Genomic DNA, 20,074 nt, shown 5'->3' on the forward strand with positions numbered 1-20,074 from the left:
GACTGATAGCATTATGCAGTGAGGGTAGAATGTGGCCCTAACAATGTGGAAGTTAATTTTTCAGCTCGGAGGTCTGCAGAAGCCTGCATGTTTTAAATAAGTTAAAATATTCATGTGAAAGGGAGTCAAACTAATGCTTTGTATGGTGTCACAGTATCTCATTTTGGTTTTAGTTATAATAATAAAAATGATAAACTACACTGATAAAAAACAATCTAGATCTCTAGACCTACGAAAAAGTACACTGACTGATCATATACCTCTACGGCTTTCTTTGAGAATACGAAATAGTTTCTAGTTGCTATTGTGTTGCATGTGAGAACCATACAGCGGAGTTCCAGGCTAAGCTCAGCACTCTTGGAAACAACATACAACAAGTGAAAACTAAGCAAAATAAAATATCTGTTGGAAAACTGGCACCATTGTAAGCAGATTACTTCATTATCAAGTCGTGTTGCCTCATTACTTGCTGAGCTCATTGAACTGGAAGAAGGAAATCACAGAAACAAAGTTTGCATCCTGGTTATTAAAAATAATACTGAAATCAGAAATGAAATTGATCTTTTAGATAAGTTTTGGCCAACTTTGTTGCCAGCCCTCCTCAATTATGCACCTGTTCTGAAGAGGTGTCTCATGATCTGTATGCCCAACCACAACTCATCTTGTCTTTACAGCTGCCAGGCTATTTTGAAGGAGGTAAAGAAGACATCTAACATGTCCTGTGAAGGCCAACAAATTTTTCTTTTCTCTGACTTTGATTTAGGAAAAGCTGAAGTGGTAAAAATCCAGTGGTGAAACCTGCACATGGATTGGGCTTGCAGACTTTTCAGTTGTTCCCAGCTTCTCATCCTCAGGGCAAATAATCTTGATGATATTTAAGCCTGCACATGAATTTAAAACAATTAGACAAATATTGTGTTTCATATTGTAGCATATAATTGTAAATATTTTTACCAGTATGTTTTAGTGGTAATTGAATACATTAATGTTGCCCTACTGGAAAGTAACAACATAATATTCTAAAACCTGCATAATGAAATTTTTGGGTTAACGGTGCAAATGCCCGTGTCACTGTGCTCCCTTGTCCAAATGGGGAATGAATTCACTATATATGGAAAAAGATATATTGTCTGGTGTTATAACTGGGCTTTTATTTCTTTACTAATTTGCCTGTCTTGGTTCTATATTTAGCATTTAATCAATTCCTTTGGATGGTCTCTCAGTAAATTTTATGCTGTATTTGGCTGTTTAATTGCAAATGAAAGATTGGAGTTGTAATTTGTTATGGTACAGTAAAGTTTTTTTTGGATAAAATTATGAATAAAATAATTTTATACATTTCTTCTTTTTTATATTGTAAATAATCATAGAACTATAAATTTTGCTTTATAAAAAAATATTTTTATTCCTTCCCCAGTTTTGTTCAGAATGGTTCAACCTTTGTGAAACACCTTGCCATGGGCTCAGTACAGATGTGTGGAATAGGAAAATTTCCTGCTCTTCCTCCACTTTCTCCTAATCTGCAGAATGTGCCTTACCGTATCAATGAAGTAAGCAAGGAGAAGGAACAGTGCTGTGTTTCTCTAGCTGCTGGTAAGCTATGTTACTATTAAGAGAAATTATAAAACACCTTTTATTTTATTGAGTATTAATTAAACTCTTTTAATTAATAAGGTTTACCCCACTTTTCTTCTGGGATTTTCCGATGCTGGGGTAGGGACACTTTCATTGCTTTAAGAGGACTAATGTTGATCACTGGCAGGCACTTGGAGGCCAGGTAAGACAGTTCGCAATTTAGTTATAATTCCTTCTATTGAAACATACCAAAAATAATATTGTGTATCAAAAATGTTTAGTTTAAAATGCTTATAATTTAAACATTATTATATGAGCTATCTTAGATAAGGAAGACAGAAGTTTTGATGTAAGATAGTTATACTCTCAAATCACAGTTTTGGAGAGTGGAGACAAGTAAGAATTTCACTGTACTTAGTACACATGATAGCAATAATAATCTATAATCTATGAACCCTTCCTGAAAGTCATCCTTTGTCGATATAATGTCCAGCTATTAATCTTTTTCAGATCCGTTAATTCAATTCAGGGTTGCTAGGGGTCTGAGCATATCTCAGCAGCATCATGAAAGCAAGAACAAACCCTCCATAGGTTAATAGTCCATTACAAAGCACACACAAACACAAACCCACACTCACTCCTGCAGGGCCAGTTTAGAGTTACTGGTCAATCTCATAGTATTTCTTTGGGGTGTAAGATGAAAACCAGCATAGACAATGCGAGGGCCAGAATTTGAAACCAGAGTCAGCTGACAGACATGCATATTAGGTATCTTTATATCATTCATTTAGACTACAAAACAGAGCTTTTGCATCTGCTGACAAACATAGCTAAGCATGGTTAATGCTATAAAGATCTATCCTCAAAAGTGAAAATTGAATAAAATAAAGAGAAAAATTGGATTGCAGAATTCACTACAGAATGATGACTAAATTTTTAAAGGATACATTCAGTATTTATCAAATCAAAATTATTTCTTCACAGTCACAATACTGTATATGTTAATTTGCCACATGAAGTTGTGTTTCTAAAGTGAAACATTTATTATAAGTCTTAAAAAACATACCTGTTCTTGTGGTGTAGAATGGATTTCAAGGGGCACTGGTCCAAATGTATCAAATGTGCCCACTTTGATGCATTAAATGTTTCTATTTAAGAAAACATGTCTTAGAAAGGCATGCTTTTGACAAAAAAATAAGCAGGAAATAATAGATTTTACCACAGGTACGTGGTACTATTTTTCTTAAAGTAAGGATATGTTTGTTGTAGTGTGGTGGGCTTACAGTAGTCATCATGAATTTTGACATTTTCCATAGGTTGCCCACCAATTGGCATTTGTCCTATACCTCACTGCTTTTCTTTAAACTTTAAGTGTTACATTTTTTAAAGTTTTCAGCATTGGAAAGAAAGCTACAGTAACTTTGTATAATAGTATAATAGTATTTGTTACAGTACGGCCCGCTGACGCACGTATGGCAGTCGAAGCGGCCCACCAATGGTAGTAAGTTTGACATGCCTGCCTTAAAATGCATTTAGAAATATCTCAGAATGTTAATCTGACTCACTGTAAGGGTCAGTTTGACCTTAGTATGCCTTTCTTCCAAACATGATCCTACTGAATACATTGGAATGATAAAACATTTTTTCATTTGACTTTATAATTAAGTTTTTCCTTACAAATAATTCTTGTTTAATTTAGAAAGGAAGTTTTCATGAGTCTTTTTTTCTAAAAAAAAAAAAAAGAAAATAAACCTGGCAGAGTTTAAAATAGTTCCTACTTGTAAATTGATACAAAAACAGTCTTCAGTCTTTGGAAGGCTTAGAATAATGAATTCCAAATTGAACATATATTTCAATGTTTTTTGTGGAAATCATATTTACTGTACTACATGTTGTTGTAGTGTTATTTTAAAAAATACCCTATAGTAGTTGCTGTAATGAGTCATATTTTTATTTGGATGTTCAGAGCAAAAAGTCTGAATTAGCGTAATCCTGCACTTATTTGGGGTGTTCACAATAAATGTCATTATTTAATTCATGAGGTGGAAGTACATGATAAATATGTTTAACTATGTAAGATGTAAATATTTAAAATACCTTAAAGTGTTCCTTCTCACTCAATTTTTACACAGGTTTTATTTAATCTGAATCTTTCTTTTCTCTCAATCTGCTTTTCAGAAACATAATCCTTGCTTTTGCCGGAACACTAAGACATGGTTTCATCCCTAATCTGCTGGGTCAGGGCACCTATGCAAGATACAACTGCAGAGATGCTGTTTGGTGGTGGCTGCAGTGTATTCAAGATTATTGCCACATTGTACCTAATGGAACTGATATTTTAAAGTGCCCTGTCTCTAGGATTTACCCAACAGATGAATCCAGTCCACAGCCTGCTGGCGCAGTGGTAAGGCAGCTTGTTTATTGTCTTTGTGTAGTGAAAAAGACCTATGATTCAATTTTTTTGTTACATTCACAAAAGTGTCTGCTTAATTTCAATACAATATCATCCATCCATCCGTTTTCCAACCCGCTGAATCCGAACACAGGGTCACGGGGGTCTGCTGGAGCCAATCCCAGCCAACACAGGGCACAAGGCAGGGAACCAATCTCGGGCAGGGCGCCAACCCACCGCAGGATACACCCACACACCAAGCACACACTAGGGCCAATTTAGAATGACCAATCCACCTAACCTGCATGTCTTTGGACTGTGGGAGGAAACCGGAGCGCCCGGAGGAAACCCACGCAGACACGGGGAGAACATGCAAACTCTCACGCAGGGAGGACCCGGGAAGCGAACCCGGGTCTCCTAACTGCGAGGCAGCAGCACTACCCACTGCGCCACCGTGCCACCCAATACAATATCAGTTCCTCATAATTACTTATTAGTTATAATTTTACCCCCTGTAAGTTAGCTTGAAATAGAATTTTAATTTACCTATTCCTGTAAAAACAGTGTTATTTAAGCCAGTTTGCAAATAGTCTCACTGCTAGCATGGACTGTTAGAGTAGTTTATAACTGGAGCATTGGTATACAGTTTTCTGATCATGCTGACCATTCTACACATTACCAAACATAGAGAAAATTGAAGCAAGATAAGTGAGCCTTAAACAGAACTTTCTTTAAAAAAGCACGTCTGTTTTCTATGTAATATGATTTTTTATCTCTTTTTCTGTGAACTGTTTTGCTTTGAATTTTACTAAAACTTTTAAAACAAAGATTTTTGAATTGTGGTATTATTTGAACACGTGTCACAGTATTATTTCAACTGTTCAATGAAGTAAACTAAAAACTGCAAAACTTTGGTAATTTGGTTTTGTTTTTATCTAATTTGAAAGATGTATAGAAAATTTTGTACCATTGTTAGTTTAAGCTAAAAGTTACACAAAAAAACAAAACTAGTTTAAAATAATATTTTTGTAAACTTTACAGAATAATAATTAAAAGCGTTAAATTTCAAGAAAATCTGTTATGCTTGGGTTCTAAGAATGCTTTACAAAGATACATTTGAAAAATGTAAGGTTTGTTAGCACGCACTTTACCTCAATGCTACATTGCAGTTTTTTCTCTTAAAATTTTGAAAAGAACACAAGTTACAGTGATGCCATGAAAATATCAACATAATTATTATAATGTAATTATTGGTTTGTGCTAGCACTATATTTTTCAGATGCTGATGACTTCTTTTATTGTGGCTAGTACCAGGGCTGTGGAGTCGGTAGATAAATCCTTCAACTCTGACTCTGACTCCGAATCCCTGAATCCGACTCCTCTATATTTAATATGCTAATGTATTTTCCATGTTGATTAAAGGAAGGCAACATACACGTCATTTAACCACAGAACTACTGGCTAGGAAGTTGACTCTCTACCGTATTGGCCAGTTTAAACAAAAGACAAGAACCCCTGAACACACATCAGACCATAGCACACACCTACACCTACATCATTACACTTGTTTACACTCAAGTGAACTTGTTAAACAAATTATATCTCTCTATTATAAAAAAAAATCTTTGCAGGGAGACGAGATGTGATCTTCTCGGAAGACAATTTGACGTCCCGCTAGAGACACTTTAATGTCACACGAGACAAGGCAGTGAGACAGAAGGACAGCTGCTGTACAGGCTTTTAAATGATCGACATGCAGCGCGACAAGCAGAACACGCATCTCGGCAGCAGGAGAACAAAGCCAGCAGCTGATCCGTCCGCATCCAGCGAAGCAAACGAGACTTGATCATCTCGGAGAGATACTTTGACGACACGCAAGACTAGACATTACAACCTTAGGAAGCAAAACCCATGAGACGGTGACTTTTGCATGTCATGCATTCACAGCAAAAAATGACCACATAGCTGACCTTATAGTCATTATCCTGCAAGTTACTCAATGAGCAGTCTTCCTTCAGTGGCTTATAATTAATGCGTCACCATATTGGTCTGGGACATAGGAAAGAAGCTTGACATCAGTTAGCACTGTTATGATGTTGAATGTACTGAGTAACCATAACATGCTGTATAAGTAGAATAGTTTTTTTTTAATTCATCCTCCAGTCGCATCAGTAATTAATAGAGATCAGTTTCCAGAGTCATCACTGCACAGTTCTAAGAGTTACAGTATGTCCTTTACAGTTTACATTGTATCGTGAGAGACCACTTTTTATTGACATCCTCAGATTAGAGATAAAGAGATATGGGGAAGGTGAGCTTTCAGTGGCAGATGGTACATTTAAATTAGCTCCAACTTATTAGGATTTGTGTAATGATAAGATTGTACATTTAGTATTAACTTCCTTTAATCAATAGTTATGCTACAATTTTGCAGTTCTTCATTTTTGTTAGCAGAAAACATGTTTTTTGAGCCCATTTATGTTAAGTATTGCCTCTCAAATATGCTGAAAACATCATGAGTTTGATTATATATTATTACTTTGAATTTTCTCCTTGAAAGAGCTACTAATAAAGAAGAACAGCAATCTAATTACTATTGGCAACTCTGGAAAATTAAAAATGAGCCATTCTTGGTCATCTCTCTAGTCTGGTAATCAAGCAGCTCTTAAGCAGCTAATAGGATAATCTCTAAAGGCAAGAATGAGTATGACATCTGTTTATCCCCACGTTGACTAATCGTTGCAGCCCTAGTCACACCCTACTTACAAACAATTTAAAACAAATTCACGGACATCTAACCTAGAGGTTCTTGAAATGCTTTTGGCAGACACACTTCATGTGCTCCCAGCTCTTAAAACAATGACAAGCGACAAGCAGCTGCAGCAAGCCAGCAGATGATCCGAGTGCATCTCCTTAGTGTGTGTTCAGCCCCACCACCCTTCACAACGCGAGTGGCAGAGACGCGAAGTGGCAAAAGGAAAGCTGCTGTACAGGCTTTTAAATGATCGACGCGCAGCGTGACAAGCAGAGCACGCAGCTCGCCAGCAGCAGCAAAAGTTGAAAACTTTTTTTTTCCCAAAAAAGCTGCTCTGAACAAATTTCCTTAGCGTGCGTTCATCCCTGCCCGCCCCAGCATGAACCATATATATTAATAAAATATGTTGGATTCATTTTGTGCCTCTGAATATGCATGTTTCAAAATAGTAATAACACATTTTTTTTCTTTGGTGCCCCAGGATCAGCCTCTATATGATGTCATCCAAGAAGCAGTGCAGCGTCATTTGGAAGGAATACAGTTTAAAGAGCGAAATGCTGGACCTCAGCTTGATCGTAATATGAGAGATGAAGGTAAATGTTTATCTGATTGCTACCAGGCAGTACTAATGCAATTCAGGGTAAGTAAATATGTAAGTGCAAAAAAAAAGACAATCCTCCTTTCTCAGCAAATTGTGATCATAGCTGCCATTATGTTAATGTACAAGGAGAGAAGTTAGGTTTTCACCATCTAAAGTGAGAGATAAGAGATAATTCTAATTTCATGTAGTCCAAAATAAGCAACTTCACAACCCTTAGAAGGATATCAAAAATGTACTCCTTTAACTTAGCCTTCATAAAACTGAAAGTTCAAAGTTTTGTAAGCATGGAAATTATTAACTTTAAATCTTTCTTATAAAGAATATACATTCAATAAAAAGAGAAACAGTACGCCATCTGGAGAAAAAAACAGGCATATATTATAATGCCTTGGATAGTCATTTTTAGGAAGAGATTAATGTCAGATGTCTTTTTTTAAGTTCTTTATTGAATCTGCTGCCACATTTCTTTTTATTTGTTGGTTTGGTAATCTGGGCATTAAGAATATAAACCATTGTAACAACATTGCAAAAAGATAGCAGAAAAATGATTGGCTTGCAGCAGACCTCTGTCATTGAACTGTTTTGCAAACAAGTTTACAAATAAGGCCAATTTAATTCTTTCAGACAATAGCCATCCTCTTTTTCCTAAATTTCAACTGTTGCCATCAGGCTGGAGATTTAGGTTTCCAAGGGTAAAGAGCAAACTGTTTATTTCAGAGCTATAAGCACTTTAAACTCTGTTACTTGGAGGGATGCTGCTAAATGCTAAAATTCTAAATTATTATTTTGTGTACTGCTAAAAGTAATTATTAGTTTTTGTACTAATCTTGAGTATGTATAGTGATAATAACACTGTTGTTAGTTGTTGTGTCTTTGTGTATTTTCTTGTATCTGTATAACAGTGTGTTATGTTTATGTAATATCCTGCTGGAAACACATTTTCTTCTGGGACAATAAGGTTTATTTAACTGTGTTGTCTTCATATATCTTTTATATTGTTCTTAAGTAAAATTAGAAATTCACCATTTTAACTTGAAATCAGGTTTATCCGGTGGTCTGTAATTTTAAGAATTTAGATCAGTGCCTGTATTTATCAGTATAAAGAAGTATTCTGTGGGCCTTGCTGATAAAAGTACACGTGTGTTAAGCTGACTTCCTCAATGAACATGCAAATGGCCAGTTCCAGCCAGAAAACCGCTCCTTTTATTTCTTATTCTTCCTTTTAAAACTCTTTAACCTGCAAAGAAATCATATTATCAAAGTGATGTGAATGTACTCATTTTAATAATTAGTTTTCACTTTATTTCTTACTCACATTTCCACAGATTTCAGTTCTTGACCAAAGCAGACATCTACACTTCACAGTTATACACTGAATGTGAAATTCTCATCACCTACAGACATTAAATTGAAATTAGATATTAACATTGATAGACATAGGCTAGAGTTTCATTATGTTAATTTTTATAGTAGTTTAATGCTGTATACTATTGGGGTTTTTCTTTTCTAACACGATTAGCAAGTATCTTTGAAACATATTTAAGTATTGGTTTGTATTCACATCCGTTACTGATAAAACTGAAGAACTGTTTTTTTCCATAAAGGTTTATAGTATGTACAATAGGAAATAATAGTAAAACCTATAATCAGAACACAGTTTCTGCTTTGGTAAAGAAAATAGTCAATCAATATGTACTATATTATGCCTTAATCGGTAAAAAGATTATAGTATGCATATGCATTTAAAGAAATATCATCTTCGCAACCATCGCTTCATCGCTCAGAATGCCTTTGTTACAATGGTGAAATCTCTTAATCCCAATCAGCTATATGCCAATTTTGTCACCACATGTTACCAGATGTTGTTTTGATTTGACAACTAATTTTATTTAAGTCAAACAATGCAACTTTAACTTTTCAGAATGTAACATGAGCTGGGATTTTGACACATTTTATCAAAACTACAAACTGAGGAGCCTATATTTTACATTAGTCGTACTATACAACTTGCCCTAACAAAAAAGAAGTGATTTGATTTCATTAAGAATACTTGGACATTTTATCACATGAAATGTTTGAAGTCTATCAGACATTAACTCCAAATCCCCATGTTATTTTTAATGTGCAAACATTAAATTATTGATCGAGTTCAAATGTAGCATTTTTCTTATACAGTACATGTATGTTGTAATAAATGTGTAATATTAATTAAACAAGTGATATATGTAGAAAAGGAATTGTACAGTTTTATCAAAATGCAAGTATATTTGAAATGGCACAATAGTGCATTTGAAAATTAGACTCCTGTGCCTGGTCGTTGTCCATATTCAGTTTACATGTTCTCAGTTTCTGCATGAGATTTCTTTTGTATTCTCTAGCTTTATTCCTATATTCCAACAGATGTGCTAGGCTAATCGGCTGGTTTAATTGGCCCCATGTGGCGGTGTGCGTGTGTGGATTAAGTGACTTTGAAAATGTACATATGTACCGTATGTGTAAACATATCTGACCCATTGTTTAAGTAGTATTTATTATTAATATAGGTTATTCATGATAGTAAACAATACACATTTACATATGTACATTACATATTTTGTACATTATCACTGTTCTAGGATTTGGTCACATGTATTTTTTTATTATTACAGGATTCTATGTGACAGCTGGGGTGAACCCTGAAACTGGATTTGTGTTTGGAGGGAACCGTTACAACTGTGGAACATGGATGGATAAAATGGGAGAAAGCGAAAGAGCTCGTAACAGAGGAATGCCTGCTACACCAAGGCATGTAAAATTAAGTTATTCTGGTGCAATGCATATATATTTTTATTGTGTTAATGTTAAATACAGAAGACTTCTTTTAACAAGAGTGAGGCAAGAATATTCAATTAATAATGCATACATCAGAAAGACCGTAGTCAAAATAACTCTTTTACCCAAAGAAATGTAACAATATTTTATAGTTACTCATGAATATCTGGAAGCTACATATAAATTTTTAGTATCTCCAGAGTTTATCCTAAAATAGTAACAATGTGCATTTTGTTTCAGTAATTTTGTAACCTGTCCTTAAACATTAGAGATCTAAAGGACAGAATTCAGAGATATATCACATTGTAAAACCTGCAAATTTCAGACAGATCTTTATAGAGTAAAGTATTTTGCTTTATAATTATATTGTCTTTTATTGTATAAGACTACAAAAGAAGGATGTTCTACACACTGGCGTAATGTATTAGCTTTTAAAGGAATTTTCAGTGTAGAGTTGTTTCAACAGTTTCAGTGTCAGTTATACAATGGCTTTGTGTATAAAGGAGAAATCCTCTAATAATAGCTGGATAGTTAACCAATCTAAATATCACAAGTTACATAAATTCACTTAATTTTGAAGTTAGTGCTGTCTTTTATTAGTCAACAACAACAACAATAACATTTATTTATATAGCACATTTTCATACAAAAAGTAGCTCAAAGTGCTTTACATAATGAAGAAAAGAAGAATAAAAGACAAATAAGAAATTAAAATAAGACAACCTTAGTTAACATAAAAAGGAGTAAGGTCCGATGGCCAGGGTGGACAGAAAAAACAAAAAAAAACTCCAGAAGGCTGGAGAAAAAAATAAAATCTGTAGGGGTTCCAGGCCACGAGACCGCCCAGTCTCCTTTGGGCATTCTACCTAACATAAATGAAATAGTCCTCTTTGTAGTTAGGGTTCTCACGGAGTCACTTGATGCTGGTGGTTATACAGACTTCTGGCTTTTAATCCATCCATCATTATTGGAACGTCATGGTGCTTTGGGTAGATGGTGGTGGCACAAGCCACCACCAATAGGACACCGGAAAAGGAAACAGAAGAGAGAGTAGGGGTTAGTACAAATTTTGAATGAATAGTTATTATAATGAATTGGATATACAGAGTGTCAGGATTAAATTACAGTGAAGTTATGAGAAGGCCATGTTAAAGTAATGTGTTTTCAGTAGTTTTTTAAAGTGCTCCACTGTATTAGCCTGGCGAATTCCTACTGGCAGGCTATTCCAGATTTTAGGTGCATAACAGCAGAAGGCCGCCTCACCACTTCTTTTAAGTTTTGCTCTTGGAATTCTAAGGAGACACTCAGTTGAGGATCTGAGGTTGCGATTTGGAATATAAGGTGTCAGACATTCCGATATATAAGACGGGGCGAGATTATTTAAAGCTTTATAAACCATAAGCAGAATTTTAAAGTCAATTCTGAATGACACAGGTAACCAGTGTAGTGACATCAAAACTGGAGAAATGTGTTCGGATTTTCTTTTCCTGGTAAGGATTCTAGCAGCTGCATTCTGCACTAATTGCAAACGATTTATGTCTTTTTTGGGTAGTCCTGAGAGGAGTGCATTACAGTAATCTAGCCGACTAAAGACAAACGCATGAACTAATTTCTCTGCATCTTTCGATGATATAAGAGGTCTAACTTTTGCTATGTTCCTTAGGTGAAAAAATGCTGTCCTAGTGATCTTATTAATATGCGATTTAAAATTCAGATTACAATCAACGGTTACCCCTAAGCTTTTTACCTCCGATTTGACTTTTAATCCTAATGCATCCAGTTTATTTCTAATAGCCTCATTGTATCCATTATTGCCAATCACTAAGATTTCGGTTTTTTCTTTATTTAATTTGAGAAAGTTACTATTCATCCATTCTGAGATACAGGTTAGACATTGTGTTAGCGAATCAAGAGATTTGGGGTCATCAGGTGCTATTGATAAATACAGCTGTGTGTCATCAGCATAGCTGTGGTAGCTCACGTTATGTCCCGAGATAATCTGACCTAATGGAAGCATGTAGATTGAGAAGAGCAGCGGACCCAGGATAGAGCCTTGTGGAACACCATATAGAATATCATGTGTCTTTGAGTTATAATTACCACAACTAACAAAGAATTTTCTCCCTGCCAGGTAGGATTCAAACCAATTTAAGACACTGCCAGAGAGGCCCACCCATTGACTAAGGCGATTCTTAAGAATATTATGATCAATGGTGTCAAATGCGGCACTCAAATCTAAGAGGATGAGAACAGATAAATGGCCTCTGTCTGCATTTACCCGCAAGTCATTTACTACTTTAACGAGTGCAGTTTCTGTGCTGTGATTTGTTCTAAAACCTGACTGAAATTTATCAAGAATAGCATGTTTATTGAGGTGCTCATTTAACTGCATAATGACTGCCTTCTCTAGAATTTTACTTAAGAAAGGCAGGTTAGAGATGGGTCTATAATTTTCAAGAGCAGAGGGGTCGAGATTATTTTTCTTAAGTAGTGGTTTAACTACCGCAGTCTTAAGACAGTCTGGGAAGACCCCCGTATCTAATGACGAATTTACTATGTCAAGAACATTATCAATAAGCACACCCGATACTTCTTTGAAAAAATTTGTTGGTATTGGGTCAAGGGCACAGGTGGATGGTTTCATTTGAGAAATTATTTTATGTAAATCAGGTAAATCTATCCTAGTGAAAGACTCTAATTTATTTATTATGGAGTACTGGGGTTTCGGAGGATCCTTAGTGTTGGGGAGATATACTATGTTATGTCTAATATCATTAATTTTTTGATTGAAAAATACAGCGATAGCCTCACAGGTTTTACTGGTTTTACTGGAAGTACTTAGGAGGCATTCCTTTGAGTTACCTGGGTTTAACAGATTACATTACTGTCACTATGTTGAATAATGCATTGCTTTGCCTCTATCTGGCCCATGTGATTTCACATACAATGTACCTAATTGTTAAGAGCAGATAAGTATTCATTTTCAGTGGAGATATAAGTGATTAATTAAATTAAGTGGATCTGTGGATGTTATGATTTTATTTGACAGCCCAACCTTTATGTTCATCAATATTGAAAAGTATAGTACTGCTTTGTAAGCTATTGTTAGTTTTTTTAGGTTTTAATGTAGTTTTACTTAGCCATCAGATAAGTTTATCTGCAAAATAAATATCAATATAATACAGTTATGTATGCTTTGATTCAGTACAAACGACTACTTTGTATATGATTCAATATGGTGGGATAGCAAGATTTATTTTTTAAAAGCGTAGTTAATACACGTTATGCTATTCACAGTTCAGTGTGAATTTTTTTTTATATAGACTGTCAGTTTGTAGAGTTTTTGTTAGCTTTGCATCACAAGCAATGTATGTATTATATCTATTCCTACTTAATTCTATGGTAACAGTAAGGGTGAAGCAGTACTGATGTTAAACTCTGATTTCAACTCACAATGCAATCTTAAAGGAAACATTCAAAGGAATAGTTTACCCAAAAATGTTTTATTTGTTATATACCCCATGTAATTTGTTGTGGTGGCTTTAAAAAAAAAATAATCTCATGTTTTTATACTAAATGGAGAGAAAGCAAATTATGATATAATATAATCCAGTAGTGCCCAATTCTATACATTGGGGAAACAAAGTAAAAAAACATTCATAGAAAAACAAAAAATGAAATCTCACATTAATTGTGTTGCGTAATCCACATGTCTGTTATCCAGTTGTATGCTCAAAACATGGAAAGTGCATGCTGTTTTTACTAACACAATGTTAAATATATACTTCTAAAGTAATCGGTGTACATCATAAACAGGAAACTAAAGCTTCATGGGAATTACTGTTTGAGCTGGAGACAGGCCTCTTCACCAATGAATGAGAGAGAGAGAGAGGCAGTTCTTTAAGTTCTTGCTTAAAAATGCCTATGTAGGTTCTTAATGCTAATTAGCTCATTGTAGTACACGGATGTAAGTGATCATCAGTATATGCTTAAAGATTTTGAAGCGGGAATAATGCAGGCACTGGAATTGGGGGAAGAAAAGAGAAAGCCTCCTAGTTTGAGACTTTAATGGTCCCTTTCAAGAGTGGACTCTTGGAATTTTCGGTTTAACCTTCTTAAGAATTTACTGGGATTCACATGTAAGTCACTTAACAAGGTTGTCTGGTAGTTGCTTGGATAAATAACATCCATGCATTGATCAGGTTTATCTTGTGGCAGGAATTCTAAAAGAAATCCTAAATAAATATGTTGGTTGGCAGCTGTAGTTCAATACTGTCCTCATTCTGTATATTTATTTTATTATTAATTTGCACACTGTACTCAAATCATAAAAGTGCATTTGAAAGAAACAGTATTATGGATGTTAAGCTGAAACAAGCAGAGCCAAATACAAACCAGCAAAGTTCCAAACATACTGTATTCCCCAAATGCTGCCTGTGTCTGATTTTACAACAGGCAAGTGCCATTTGTCTTCTTTCAACATATTTCACTGGCTACAGTTTTTCAGCTCACTTTAGTAGGTGTAAAACTGCAGCCATAAAACAAACAGTGCTTGGCTTTAAGTGATGTAACTGGACTCAGTAATTTCCTTGTCACCTATGTTGGAAAAGAGTTTCTATATTTCATAATTAGTCTAATTAAAATTATTAACTTTCAAAAGCAAATAGTCTTCCCTGATAAAATTCAACTAGTCTCCAAAGTGTCTTATGAACCCTTTACTTGCATTAACTTTATTGCATTTTGTGTAAGGACTGATAAAAATTTTCATTCTTTATCGTGCAGTTTTCTAGCGTGGGTCACATAAACAATGGCCTGGAAAATTCCTAGGGATTGTACTAAATCTTGATCTGTAAAGACTGCAACTTTTTGGGAATTCTATTCCTGTGAAGGCATATAGAAACTTGGCCTTCACTATTATTGCTAATGACAGATATTGACTCAAACTGATGAGTACTAGTTGTGCTACCAATCTAACATGGGTAGATATCTAAGTAATTAACATAGACCTCCACATAATTATTGCTAATGTTTGCAGTGCACCATCTATTGGATTGTATTTGGTAATGTATGTAGTTAAAATACATTGCACTTTTCATTTTTTTTTTTTGTATAGCACTCTTCACTGAGTGCAAGAGCAGAGCGTTGTGAACAAATGTCAGTTAAAATATAAGTACAGATTATACTAATTACTAAATGCAGAACTGGCACATATATAAATTCAGATTTTATTAAAACACTCAGAGAACAAGGTAGAAACTAATTACAAACATTAGCGTTTACAAATCCCTTACCAGATGGCATGTAACAGAGACATAGCAACCGATTGGAAACCCAGATACACAGACACACACACACACACAGAAACTTGTCTTTTTATTACAGTGAATAAGCTGAATTCTTTCTGTCCTGCTGTTACTTTCTATTGTCCTGACTCAGCAGGAAAACAATTAACTAATTTTGTGAGTAAACCGGGAGAAGCACGTAAAAGGCTAAACAAAAGAAAATAAAAATAACCCAAAAATCAAGGTAAAATAACTGGCAATAAGTTGAAATTCAGACAATACGAGAAAATTAAAAACACAATAAAATACAATTAAGAATTTTATGCACAGATTGGATAAGGCTCATAGCGAAAGGCTGACCTAATATACCAATTGCTGATTGAGTCAAGTTCACGACCCCGGAGACCCCGCCCCTAAAAAACATGGGATGTGACCCAAACAATGGTACACAATATGGCGGCTCTTTAAGGAAAAGGCCACAAAACGTCAATTTTCAGCCTAAATCATGACATCACCTACTGTCAAAGACGAGTCCTACAGGCCTATCTATCCTGAGACTGAAGCAGAACATTCCTGGAAAAGTTTGCCATAGGCAACATATCAGCCGAATTATCCTGTTTAAGATAATGTTACTCCAGTTCCAATGCTGGATGCATCTGCTTTCACAAGAAATTGCAGTTCAGTATTAGGGTGACATAAAATGGGGGTTGTTGTAATCATTTGTATTATATTCAAAGGCTTTGTTCACCTCTTCAGTCCATTGAAATTTACACTGATTTTTCCAGGTTAACAAGGAGCTATAACAGAACTGAAGTTTTCTATTAATCGCTGATAGAAATGTGCAAAACCAAGAAATCTCTGGATCTGTTTAACATTCTCTGGTGGTTTCCAATCCAAAGTAGCTGTGATCTTAGTATTATGCATGGTAAAACCAGTCCATGAAAATTCATACCCCAAAAACAAAATCTTTTTCTGGTGGAACTCGCATTTCTCTATTTTAATGAATAGGTTATTTGCACAAAGTTGGAGAAGAACTTCCTTAATATGCTCCACATGTGTAGGTAAGTCTTCCAAAAAAAATCAAAATATCTATTTATACCAGTACACATTTCCCCAACAAATCTCTGGAAATATCATTAACAAATGATTGGAAAATAGTTAATTAATTCCATGAGTAAACCAGGAGAAGCGGGCAAAAAGCAAAACAAAAGAAAAGAAAAATAAATCAAAGTAACTGAAACCCAGACGAGATGCAAAAATCAAGGTCAAATGGCAAGCAATAAGTTGAAAACCTGGCAATACGAGAAGAGTAAACACACAATAAGTCAAAATTTAAATTAAGGATTTTCTTTGCAGATCAGATAAGGCTCACAGCGAAAGGCTGAACTAGTCAATGTCATGACCTAGGAGACCATGCCCCTAGAAATGCGGGATGTGTCCCTGACAGCGGTACACATATTAGATTCTCCTAACGAAAAAGGTTACGAAACATAATGTGTTTAGCCTAAATCATCACACCTCTTAGATTCCAGTTATTACTTTAAATTTAACTCTTCAAAAAGTACATGGGAACACAGATCTTTAAAGTAGATTTCACACAAACATTGTATACTTTTTCTTCCCTCAGTGAACTTGGACACATGGAATAAATTACTTAGTAGTGAGGTAGAGAGTGGAACTTCAGGGACTTTCAAAAATGCAACTCAATGGTACTTTGGAAAAAATTGGCAAATAGAATAAACAAGCATTTTTAGGCTAAATGGCTTGTTCTTAGCAAAATTATTTTTTGTAGCAATTATTAATGTACACTGCCTATTAGTTATAGGTACAGACTCCTGTAATCCTAGTAGCATAATGTGATTTCTGAAGACAAATACATGAAAATATCATACTAAACATTTTTTCCCCCCCAGAGATGGGTCTGCTGTGGAGATTGTAGGACTGAGTAAATCTGCGTTGCGCTGGTTGATTGAGCTACACCAGAAGAAACTGTTCCCTTATGATGGAGCATCTGTTCAAAGAAGTGGTAAGAACGTTTTAGAGATATCATCACCATGACAGTAACTGTAGGGAACTAATTAATTAATTGTAATAGAACAATTAGGGCCATATAATTTATATAGTACATAAGCAGTAATCAACTTAATTTTCAAAGCTAACATAGAACTTTTTTTTTAAGTTGTGCCTTATATACATGTTTTTTAACAGTTCTATTGCTTACACTGCTAAAACTGTTGCTGCAAATATATTTTGTAGTTCTTTAATTGAAAATGTTTGTAATCTAAATGATGCCATTTAAACATATCTATTTAAATGACTCTTGTACAGTTTTTTCTACAATAAGGATACTTTTCTATTTTATAGGGAAACAAGTAAAGATTTTATATGTGGAATGGAATAAGCAAATTCAGGAAAATTTTGAAAAACTATTTTACGTCTCTTTGGACCCATCTGATCCTAATGAAAAGCATCCCAATTTGGTACACAAGAGAGGCATTTATAAAGATAGCTTTGGAGCTTCCAGTGCTTGGTGTGACTATCAACTAAGACCTAACTTTACCATTGCAATGGTCGTGGTATGTATGGCTATGAGTCTGTCAACTGAAACACTTGGTAAATTAAAAATGAAAAATCTCAACATGAAACAGTGAATATACAAAAGGCAAAGCATGGTATCTCATAACTAATTCTCAGAAGATCTGAAAAAGTAGCCTTATTTTTACTTTGTGTTAATAATGTATATCTATTATTATTAATAGTTTAACCGTATAATTTAATTAAGAAGGCTCAGTCTATGGATGGATTATATGGATTGTCATCCTCCCTCCCCATTTGATGTTCTTGCTACACAACATAAAAAGTTTGAACTTAGGAAGAAAAACAGGCATAGTTTAAAACATATTTCTTAGGTAGTCTAAGTCAGGGGTCCCCAACCCCCGGTCCGCGGCCCACTACCGGTCCGCAGCCGTCTGACAGCCGGGCCGCGAGAGAACTGCCGGCAACGACGACTCACTCAGACTTTTCAGAACGCTTGGCGGGCGGGGCTTTGCAGCGGCGCAGAGAGAGGAGAGAGGCCGAGGTGAGAGACTATTACAACAAACTATTTTTATGGTCCTGACAGTTTCCCCATATGACATGAGTCTATAGAGATCACATTACTACGAAGTACATTCAACAGATGCTTTCATTACAACGAAGTGACCTTGAAATGCTTGAACGAATCATCCACAGAGCAGTTAGATCTGTGGTCACAGCTCAGATGTGCACGTTTGCACAACGATCCCCAAACAGAAACAATGTAAAAAAATCTCTTTCTTCGAACTTTCCTCGTACTGTTTTTTTTTTTTTTTTTGCTGTTTTTGTTTTCTGTGGTTTTCATTGATTCCTTTTGCTTATTACTTGTCAACATTTGAAAAACATCCATTGGAATTTAACTCATTGTCACCTTCCTATAGAAACGGCAGACACGAAAAAAAGATAGCAGTGTTAATGTTTGTGATGTGCAATCTGTTGGATTGGCAAATGTAAAGCATATGTCTTTGTTATATGCAAAAAAAGAAGAAAAATCTCAGATTGCAAACGTATGCGAACTGCTTAATAACTTTAATAATAATAGAAATGTTATGTAAATTGTGTGTAAAACTGCCCTCGACCGGTCCGTGGAAAAATTTGCATCTAATAAAGTGGTCCTTGCTGTCAAAAAGGTTGGGGACCACTGGTCTAAGTGACAGTCTATTGTATATGTTTTGTGGTATGTGAATATTAGTCATTGCCCAGAGAGTAGACTTTTCTTTTGACTTTACTATGCTTTTTCTGTTCACTCTCTTTTTAATTAAACCATAACTAGTTTTTTAGGGGGCTTTTGGATTGCTGTAATTGTATAGTATGCTGTAGTATGTAGTATGTTAGTGGTCCTCAAGTTCAGTTCTGAGGTACCGCTTTTTATTCTAGTTTAATATTTACATTTAGAAAAAAATCAGAAATTAGTATTTTTGCCATATCTTTAAATGAATAACTGTCTTTGGGTGTTTTCTTTTAAATTCACCTTTTCTATGGAGTCTGCTTACTGCTAGTCACAAATGGTCAGTATTAAAAAGTAGTTTTCTTTCCTACAGGCTCCAGAATTGTTCTCTCCAGAAAAAGCTTGGCAAGCTTTAAACATGGCAGAAAAGAAACTTCTTGGGCCATTAGGAATGAAGACTTTAGACCCAGAGTAAGTAGATCAAGTGGATTATATAAATAACAAATGTTTTTTATGATTTTATTGAAATAGAAATCTTGTTTGTATATATCTCATTTTGGTAATATTATAATTGCACCCTCCTGCGGTTTTCTCCTTTTCACCCATTTATAAAGAAAATAACCTAGAACATTTTCTAGACTCTATATGTGCACATGCAGTTTACAGTATTATGACAATAATTAATGGTGTATCAGGAATTAGCTACCGTTTTAAAAAAAGAAAAAAAAAACATAAAACCAGAAGCACTCATAAATGGATAGTGGTTAAATTTGGCATAAGCAGTCAACAAACAGCAGACTTCAGCAGATACATAGTGAAGATGAAGCCTTAAAATACAAACCTCACTGCACCGTGCTGTTTATGGACTTTGGACCCAAACGATACAGTGACTAGGTCAGTAGATCTTAGGTTCAGT

General features: G+C 35.0%; 1 protein-coding gene across 5 annotated transcripts in view; it reads left to right on the forward strand.

Moving 5' to 3' along the window:
- The window catches only part of agla (amylo-alpha-1, 6-glucosidase, 4-alpha-glucanotransferase a), a 104,304-nt gene that overhangs the window by 74,279 nt on the left and 9,951 nt on the right, over positions 1–20,074 (forward strand). For all 5 annotated transcript variants that reach the window (XM_028811136.2, XM_028811132.2, XM_028811134.2 and 2 more), the window contains exons 24-31: positions 1,418–1,593; positions 1,675–1,777; positions 3,754–3,979; positions 7,204–7,315; positions 9,972–10,107; positions 17,330–17,442; positions 17,781–17,992; positions 19,532–19,629. In XM_028811136.2, the coding sequence (XP_028666969.1) occupies positions 1,418–1,593; positions 1,675–1,777; positions 3,754–3,979; positions 7,204–7,315; positions 9,972–10,107; positions 17,330–17,442; positions 17,781–17,992; positions 19,532–19,629 (1,176 nt within the window). The remainder of the gene's footprint in view (positions 1–1,417; positions 1,594–1,674; positions 1,778–3,753; positions 3,980–7,203; positions 7,316–9,971; positions 10,108–17,329; positions 17,443–17,780; positions 17,993–19,531; positions 19,630–20,074) is intronic.

Source organism: Erpetoichthys calabaricus, chromosome 10 (genome assembly GCF_900747795.2).
Source record: "Erpetoichthys calabaricus chromosome 10, fErpCal1.3, whole genome shotgun sequence".
Classification (NCBI taxonomy): domain Eukaryota; kingdom Metazoa; phylum Chordata; class Cladistia; order Polypteriformes; family Polypteridae; genus Erpetoichthys; species Erpetoichthys calabaricus.